Raw genomic sequence first — 9,199 nt, forward strand, 5'->3', positions numbered from 1 at the left:
GGCTGGTGGGTTTGAACTACCAGTCTTCTGGTTAGCAGTCAAATGCCTTAGGCACTATGCCACCAGAGCCCTTTGCCTGCCTCACTGGGACTGAATTCTGAGCTTTCAGGGGATGACGCTGTGCAACCTCCTAGTGTGAACCTTGGTATACAGCAGGTGCTCAACCTGCACCTGCTGGACTGAATTTAGGTCTTGAGTGATCAGAGCCTCATCAGCACATCTGGGAAGCATGGCAGGGAAGAACACGGCCCGTCAGCCTGCCTTTGCCGGCCAGCGGTTGCTGGGTAGTTCCCAGCCTGAGTTCTAAAGTCTAGTCAGTCAGACCTGGTGGGATGGCCTCTTGCAAGGGGTGACCTCGGGCTTGGCAAGTAAACAGACTTTGGTGCAGATCCCACTTTGAATGTCAGGCTTTTTCACTCATAAAATGGGGATAATAAAAGCTTCCTGGTATCTTTCTTGAATCTGCAGGTGTTCAGTGGTCCAAGTGGCAGGAGGTGCCCGCCCTGCCTTCTCTCCAGGGACTGCAAGCCTCCTACCCTCTCCTCACTCTCTGTGGCTCTGCAGGGCACTCCAGGTACAGCCATGTCCACCCTGTACCCATCTCTGGAAGACCTGAAGGTAGACCAGGCCATTCAGGTGAGGCTGCGCCCCAGGCCCCTGCTAGCCTCGGCTCCCGGATAGGCATGCTCTGGGTGACCCGGGTAACTGAGGGACGGGGAAGCTGCAGCTCATGGCCTTGGGAGGTGGCTGTGTGTGGGACCTTTTACTGAAAATGTACTTCTTGGCCCCAGGGCAAGCAGGCTCCACTCTGGGCCCTGGTGGGCCAGGATGGCGTCTACAGGCCAAGGGCAAGAATCACAGCAGGGCCAGAAAGACCAAGCAACCACAGCCCTTGCTTGTGCCGTCTCTGTCCCGTGGCCCAGTGTTTCTTCCTTCCCAGTGCAGGCTAGACCCCGTGCTCCAGGACTAGCCTGCATAGGGAATCCAGTGGGGCTGGGGTTTGGTCTGCTCAATGGTCAGAAGCCCCTTCTTCCCTCCATCTTATCACTTTTTGGGCTGAGTGGCCTTCGAGATTTTGGGACTTGCCAGCAGAGAGCTTGGCTGGGAGGTGGGCCTCCATGTTCTGACTGCCCTGGGCAGTAAGCTTGTCATGACGTGGTGAGTCATGGGCCCCCAGAAGCATACCCACCTGCAGGGATCACAATGCACACACAGCCTGGAGGGCCTGTGGAACCCCTTCCTGAGGCTCGCCAGCATACCCAATGCCCACACCTCTGGCCTCAGGGAGCCCTAAGCTCTGGGGTCCCAGAGCCCAGCCTCAGCTAACCAGCACTCCTCAACCCTGCCCAGGCCCAGGCCCAGGCCCAGGCCAGAGTCTCACCCAGGATGCCTGCCCTGCCAGTCCAGGAAGCAGCTGTTCCCCAGCCTCCAGGTGAGTGACTGAGGTAGGGGCACTCACGGCCAAGACAGCTTGGACCCCAGCCCTTCTACAGCACAGGGTGTCAGGGCTGCACAGAGGCTCCAAAGCTGGGAGAGTGTCCATGGCCAAGGACTCACTGTGGTAGGAGGAGGAGGCCCAGGCTCCCAGCTCCTGCTCACCACTCAACTGCCTAGGTAACCTCTGCTGAGTTTCCTTGCCCCCCAAACCTCTGCCCATACTGATCCATCCTTCCTCATCTGCTTGGTAAACTCCTATTCATCCTTCTGAACCCAGCACAGAAAGCCAGGGGCATGCAGGGCTTCTCTGACTGGCCCCAGCAAGGTCACCTCTAGGGCATGATGTTATTTGTGATATTCATTGGTTAACACGTTCAGTTTGGAGGTTTGAGTCTGCCCTGAGGTGAGTCAGAAGAAAAGCCTGACAATGGACTTCTGCAAATGTACCCAGTGGGGGCCCTGTGGGCACAGTCTGCTCTGACCCTGTCTATACAGGCAATATGAGTCACCCAGAGTCATCATGTCAACATCATTGTGACACAGTCTCATGTGATCCTAGGAATGAAATGGCATGCTGGTCATGGGGAGAGAGCATCTGCCAGGTCTCCTTCCTGGAACCAGGGCCTCCATGGTGGGAGTGGGTGGCAGCAGACAGAGGGCAGGAGCGTGGCCTCAAAACAGAGATAGGGCCAGGGCCCCACCCAGACAGCCCCTCCAGGCCCCAGAGAGGACTTAGAAGGCTTCTAGGAAGGTGCTTCAAGGCAAGGGCTGGCCAGGGTCTGAGGGCAGTGCTGTCTCTGAGGGTCTCACCTCTCCTGGCCTTTTCCCGAGTTCTCACCTCCCACCTGCCACTGCACGGTGGGCTGTCATGCTTGTGTCACCTTTACCACAACCCTTTGAGGAGATCACTGAGCAAACTGATGCCCCTGATTTGGGGCCACCTCATAGACCATGTAGGGAGACCAGGATGTGAGTCATGGCCCCTAGAGCTGTCCATGGCAGTCTTTTTTTTTTTTTTGTGATTTGGGTACAGATTTACAAAGCAGATTCATTTTACTCTCAACAGTTCGTGCACATTTGGTTTCATGGCCCTGACTACAATCCACCAATAAAAAGCTCTCCTCCCTGTGACTATCCCTTCCTGTCTGTCCAGCTTTCCGTCTGTGTGAATGCTGCCCCTCTGATGTGTCATGGCTGGTTGATCTAAGGGGCACATCTCCCTAGGGTGGGTAGGTACATTCATGGCAGTCTTGATTCAGGTGCTATGGGAGCAAACTTGAACTTGAGCCCAACTGCACAGTTCACACTCTTCCTCTTTGCTATGCCTGCTGCTTCCCTGAGAGCCATCTGCCTTCCTGGCAGCCTGTGGATTCCTTAAGAGCAGGGCCTCACGGCCCAGCCCCAGCAGGTGCCAACTAAAGTCAGTTGAGTTGAATACTGTAAGTGGTACATGGGGGGTGTCCCCCACACCCCTCCTGGAGAAAGGCAGATCCCCTGTACCTCAGACCTTCTGAGGAGAGGACCCACATCCTCAGTGAGTGGCTCTGCTTTTCTCCCACAGCTCCCATGGTCCTGGGCACCTACAGCATTCTCCAGGGCTCAGGGTGTCCTGGGTACCCAGCACAGTCCCAAGGGGACACAGGGTTTCAGGTATACCCACCATTCTCAGGTACACTGCATTCCTGGGAATATACAGCATGCTCAGGCCCCGTGTCTTACTGAGCAGTCATTGGTTAACACGTTCAGTTTGGCGGTTCATTGGTAACATGTTCAGTTTGGCGGTTCATTGGTAACACGTTCAGTTTGGAGGTTTGAGTCTGCCCTGAGGTGGGTCAGAAGAAAAGCCTGACAATGGACTTCTGCAAATGCACCCAGTGGGGGCCCTGTGGGCACAGTCTGCTCTGACCCGCATGGGGTTGCTGGGAGGCAGAGCTGACTGGACAGTGAGTTGCATTGGGGCTGGGGCCGGGATTTCTAATAACCATGAAGCCAGCAGCCTCGTGAGCAGCACAGAGAGCCAGGAGGCAGAGGGGAGCCTGGACTCGCGAATAACACCTTTCTTCTTTCTTTCCTTCTTTCCCCATCAGTTTTGTATCCCAACCTGGCAGAATTGGGAAGCTATATGGGTCTTTCCCTCTCCAGCCAAGAAGTTCAGCAGAGCCTGTCCCAGATCCCACAGGGTGACAGCGTATGTATTTGTCTCTGGCTTCATGTGGGCACAGAGTGTGACAACTCTTCCTCCTCCTCGGTCCTGCCATGTAAACAGACTTCCTTTTCCTTTGTGCTCCAGTCCCCCTGTCCCCAGTGTACAGTGGCTGTTTCTTTCTTCCCTTTTTTTTTTTTTTTTATTAAACCTTTTTTTGTTTTGTTTTCGGTGAAGGTTTACTTGTTAGGTTCCCCAATCATTTCTACACAAGTTGTTCAGTGACATTGGTTGAATTCTGAATTGAAACAATGCATGAATGTTTTAGGTTGCATTCTCAAGAGAAGCAAAACAAGTAAAGCGTATGTGTGCGTGTGTGTGTGTACATATTATATATATTAAGGAGCTCTGGTGGCTGCTAACCAGAAGGCTGGTAGTTCAAACCCACCAGCCACTCCATGAGAGGAAGATGAGACAGTCTACTTCCATGAAGATCTATAGCCTTGGAAACCCAGTGGGGGTTGCTGTGAGTTGGATTTGACTCTCTGTCTCCATATACGTATGTGTGTGTGTGTGTGTGTGTGTGTGTATGGAGAGAAAAAGAAATCTTAAGAAAGTGGTGCACGTGGTTTTGGAGCCAGGCAAGTCCCAAATCCATGGGTCAGATGTCAGGCTGGAGGCTTTTCCTGACTCACATGGTTGCAGGGACAGATGAACCCACAACGACAGGGCTCACGGGGCTGCAGAAGCAGGTCAGATGAGAGGATGCGAGCTCAAGTCCCGAGAACTGGACATCTGATGATGACAAACCAGACGCAGGATCCAGAGTAAGGGAGAGCTTTGCCAGAGCGTCCCTGTACACGTGGGATGCAAGGCCCCACCCCTCTACAAGGAAACTCCCCTGACACCAGAGTGAGGGCAGGATCTGAGTAATGGAGTGACCTGAGTAAGGGTGAGACTTGAGTCATGCCTTCTTATACAGCTGAGAATCAAGATACACCCCACCCTAATCCTGCCTCAGTAACAATAACAAAAACCAAACCCACTGCTATCAAGTCGATTCCAGCTTATGGTGACTATAGGATAGAATAGAACTTCCCTATAGTGTTTCCAAGCCTATGAATCTTTACAGAAGCAGACTGCCTCATATTTCTTCTGTGGAGTGGCTGGTGAGCTGCTGACTCTTTGGTTAACAGATGAATGCTTTAACCACTGCACCATTATAACACATAAAATGGAGGATAATTACAAAATATCATAAAATAGAGGTTAATTCCATGAGATCACAAAATGGAAGTCATCCACACAATACTGAGAATCATGGCCTAGCCAAGTTGAAATATAACATTAAACATCACAGTGAACATTCTCAGTATTTCTGTTCTGGTTGTTCTGTATCTATTAATCTAGTTTCCCTTTCTCCTTACAGTCTCATCTTTGTTTAAAGTAATTCTTGACTGTTGCTCTGTTTCTTAATGACACTTCATTTTGAGCTATCATTAAAAGAGCAGTGGGTTTCATGTTTTCTGTGGACCTGGGGCTGGAAGGCCAGGGTCTGCCCTTTGACCTCTGGCTTCAGGATGCTGACCCAAGCCTGGTTGATGAGAAAGGGAGAATATGAAACCAGCCTGAGCCTGGGAGGCTTCTATTGGAGGGCTGCCTGTGACTTGAAAGCAGCTGTAAGGGAGAAGCTTGTCCTCCACTTATCTCTAAATTAAATAATATTTCTTGGTTTCTGCTTTCCATGGCTTAGGGGAGCAAACAATCCTAAAACAGACATATTCACTACTAAAAGTGTTTTCACCTCTAAAAGCAGTTTCCACTCAACCCCTCCCTATTGGCTCTAGCATCCCTGGGGACCATCTGTTAGCATCTTTGATTCAATGCTAATCAATAGCAAAGTGCAACTGCAAACCTTGCTAAAGCTGGAGAATTTCATGAAGTTGATGGAAGTGGAGAACTGCCATAGCTGTGTACAGATCCAGTGATGAATGAGGGTCTCACAGGGCCAGGCCGGTTAGCAACCCAACAGGGAAAGATAGAAAAGGAAAAGGATATGTGGGACCCTGAGAAAAACATGATGCTTTGGGGGTTTTTGAAAAATGTCCCTCTTGACAGTTACGCTCTGATGCATAAACATAAAGAGAAGGAGGTTATGTTGTATATAGTTTAATTTTAATCCATTGATTTTATCGTTATTTCTTTCAATAATTAGAACATAAATGAAACTGACCTAAATTTTGATAAAAATTGCATGTATTTTTATAATCTTAAATTTTTTCATTGATTTTATTCATCTTTAACTTTCCATCTTGAAATGATCATAGATACACAGGAAATTACAAGGACAGTACAGAGAAGGCCTGTCTTAGTTAGCTAGTGCCGCTGTAACAGAAGCACCACAAGTGGATGGCTTTCACAAACAGATTTTTTTTCTCTCACAGTTTAGGAGGTGTTACGGATTGAATTATGTCTCCCCAAAATATGTGTCAACCTGGCCAGGCAATGATTCTCAGTATTAGGTAATTATCCTTGGTTCTTTTTTTTGTAGTCTGATCCTGTGTATTGTAAACCCTAACCTCTATGATGTTAATGAGACAAGATTAGAGGCAGTTATGTTAATGAGGCAGGGTACAGTCTACAGGATCAAATTGTATCTTGAGTCAATCTCTTTTGAGATATAAGAGAGATTAAATGAGCAAGCAGAGACTGGGGGACCTGACTGCCACTGAGGAAGAAGAGCTAGAGTGGAGCACATCCTTTGGACCTGTGGTCCCTTCACTGAGAACCTCCTAGACTCAGGGGAAGATCAATGCCAAGATACATGGAGATCTGCGAGGAACGCCAGGCCTTTAGGTGTCAAAAAGAGGCAAAGACCTTCTACCAGAGGCAACAAAGAAAGAGCCTTCCCTTAGAGTCAGTGGTCTGAATTTGGACATCTGGCCTCCTAAACCGTGAGAGAATCAATTTCTGTTTGTTAAAGTCATCCACTTGTGACATTTCTGTTATAGCAGCACGAGGTACCTAAGACAGGAAGCTGGAAGTCTGAATTTAGAGCACTGGCTTTAGTGGAAGGCTTTCTGTCTGTGTCAGCTCTGGAAGACAGTCCCGGTCTCCATTCAACATCTGTGGCCTCAGTATTCCTTGGCAATCTACAAGTGTCTTGGCATCAGTTTTCTCCTGGGTCTAGGAGGTTCTCAGCGTAGGGACTCTGGGTCCAAAGTATGGGTTCTGTTCCTGGCTCTTCTTTCTTGGTGGTAGTCAGGCCCCTCCTCTGCTCACCTCTCTCCTTTCATCCCTTGGAAGATATAAGGTGATGCAAGTCACACCCTAGGGAAACTCCCCTTACATCTGAGCAGGGCTTTGACTTGAGCAAGGGTGTTACATCCCACTCTAATCCTGTCTCATTAACATAACAAACATAAACCAGTCCTCTTTAAGGTAACCTAATCCTGTCTCATTAACCACAGACAGAGATAGGATTTACAACACACAGAACAACCACATGAGATCACAAAATGAAAGACAACCACACAGTACTGGGAATCATGGCCTAGCCAAGTTGACACACATTTTGAGAGGACACAGTTCAGTCCATGACAAGTCCCTTGTACTCTTCACTCAGTTTCCCCTGATGATTACATTTCACATAAGTGTAGTACAATATTAGTTTCTTTGGTACCAAGTACATGTAGAGTAGATTGCCATCACTTCTGTAGATTCATGTAACCACTGCAAGCAGGATTCAGGGCTATCAACTCAAAGATCTCCCTCACACCACTTTTTTATAACCCTTGACAACAATTAACCTGTATCATTTTAGAAAGCTCTATAAGTGGAATCATACAGTATGTGACCTTTGAGTTTTTTTTTTTTTTTGCTTAGTAGAATGCCCTTGGAGCTCTGGTGGCTCAGTGCCTAAGGCATTTGACTGCTAACCAGAAGATTGGTGGTTCAAACTCATCAGCCACCCCATGGAATGAAGACTGGGCAATCTATTTCTGTAAAGATTTGCTGCCTCAGAAACCCAATGATGGTCGTTATGAGTTGGAATCGACTAGGCAGTGGGTTTGATTTTTTTTGGTAGAACACCCTTAAGACCCACTGAAGTAAATGTTATAGTCTTCCTTCCTTTTTACTGCCAATCTTGTTCTGTGGTGTGGATGTACTGCAGTTTTGTTTTGTTTTGAAATTGTGATTTGGGTGAATGTTTACAGAGCAAATTCACTTTCCATACAGCAGCTCACATACACTTTGTCTCATGACGTTGACTACAACTTCCCATGATGCAAGAGCTCCCCTCCCACTTCCTCCCCATAGCAACGTCTTCCCTGTGTCCTTCCCTCCACAGACCTTCTGTTCTCCCATGATTGTACTCTCCAAGGAGTGTATCTACCTAAGGGAAATGTTCAGCTCATATGCCTGTCTTTTGTTTGGCTGGAAGCCACAGGAGTGGGTTCAATTCCAGACCTGAAGGGCAGCTAGAGGCCATAGTCTCAGGGGTTCTATCAGACCAGCAAACCTGGTTCCCCCCTCCCTTTTTTTTTTTTAATGCTTTTGAGTTTTGTTCCACATTGTTGTCCCACTCTATCCAGGATCTCCTACATTGATCCCCCTCCGAGTGGTTGACAATGATAACCAGGCACCATCTAGTTCTTCTGGTCTCATAGTCGTATAGGCTGAGGATCACATGTTGTACCAGTCACTTGGACTAATTGTTTCCATGCATCTTTGGTTTTCTTCATTCTTCTTTGCTCTGGATGAGGAGAGACCCATCGTTGTATCTAAATGGTCGCTTGCAAGCTGTTAAGATTCTAGTCACTATTTGCCGAAGTAGGATGTGGAACAATGTTTTGTGTAGTATGTTATGCCAATTGAACTTGATGTCCCCTGCGACTATGGTCCTGAGCTCACAGGTCCAACTACTTTCTCCTTCTTGGTAGCTGGCTGTGACCAAGGAGTGACTACAAATTTGTCCCTTGTCAGCTCTATTATATACCTGCGAATTCTTATAGAACATACCGATGCACTTGTAGAAACATTGTCTGCCAACCCTATACATGGTCTTGGGCACATTCGCCCCCTGCATAGACATACCTAATAGTTCAGCCTGTCCACCCGTCTACCCACCCATATATCCATGTTTGCCTTCACTAACAACACAGTACTGTATGTGTAAAAGGGTTCATCTTTGTTGTCTGTACCTCCCATGCACCTCTCTATGTCTTCCTCTTCCTCAAGGCCACCATGTTGATCACTCACATTTGGTACATTGACCTTCTCTTCACCCCAATCAATACTTGTCTCTACCTATCTAACAGTGTTCCCTCCCCGCCCCTCCCAACCCTGGTCACCAACAAAGAAAATTTCCTTCCATATATAAACCTTTCCTTGACTTTTTATAATAATGGACTAATACAATACTTGTCCTTCTGTGATTGATTTATTTCATTCATCATAATGTCCTCCAAGTTCATCCACATTATGCGGTGTTTTGCAGATTGTACGTTATTCTTTGGGGTTGCATAGTATTCCATTGTATGTATGTACCATGCATGGTTTGGTTATCCATTCCTCCATTGATGGACACCTAGGTTGTTTCCATCTTTTTTTTTTTTT

General features: G+C 47.9%; 1 protein-coding gene across 1 annotated transcript in view; it reads left to right on the plus strand.

Moving 5' to 3' along the window:
• Positions 1-582: 582 nt before the first annotated feature.
• SDCBP2 (syndecan binding protein 2) overlaps positions 583-9,199 on the plus strand; it is a 22,650-nt gene continuing 14,033 nt past the window's right edge. Inside the window, exons 1-3 of the mRNA XM_007934502.1 lie at positions 583-636; positions 1,363-1,432; positions 3,525-3,625. Coding sequence (XP_007932693.1) covers positions 583-636; positions 1,363-1,432; positions 3,525-3,625 — 225 coding nt within the window. The remainder of the gene's footprint in view (positions 637-1,362; positions 1,433-3,524; positions 3,626-9,199) is intronic.

The sequence above is a fragment of the Orycteropus afer genome, unplaced genomic scaffold (assembly GCF_000298275.1).
Source record: "Orycteropus afer afer isolate SDZICR_OR568_19922 unplaced genomic scaffold, OryAfe1.0 scaffold00020, whole genome shotgun sequence".
NCBI lineage: Eukaryota > Metazoa > Chordata > Mammalia > Tubulidentata > Orycteropodidae > Orycteropus > Orycteropus afer.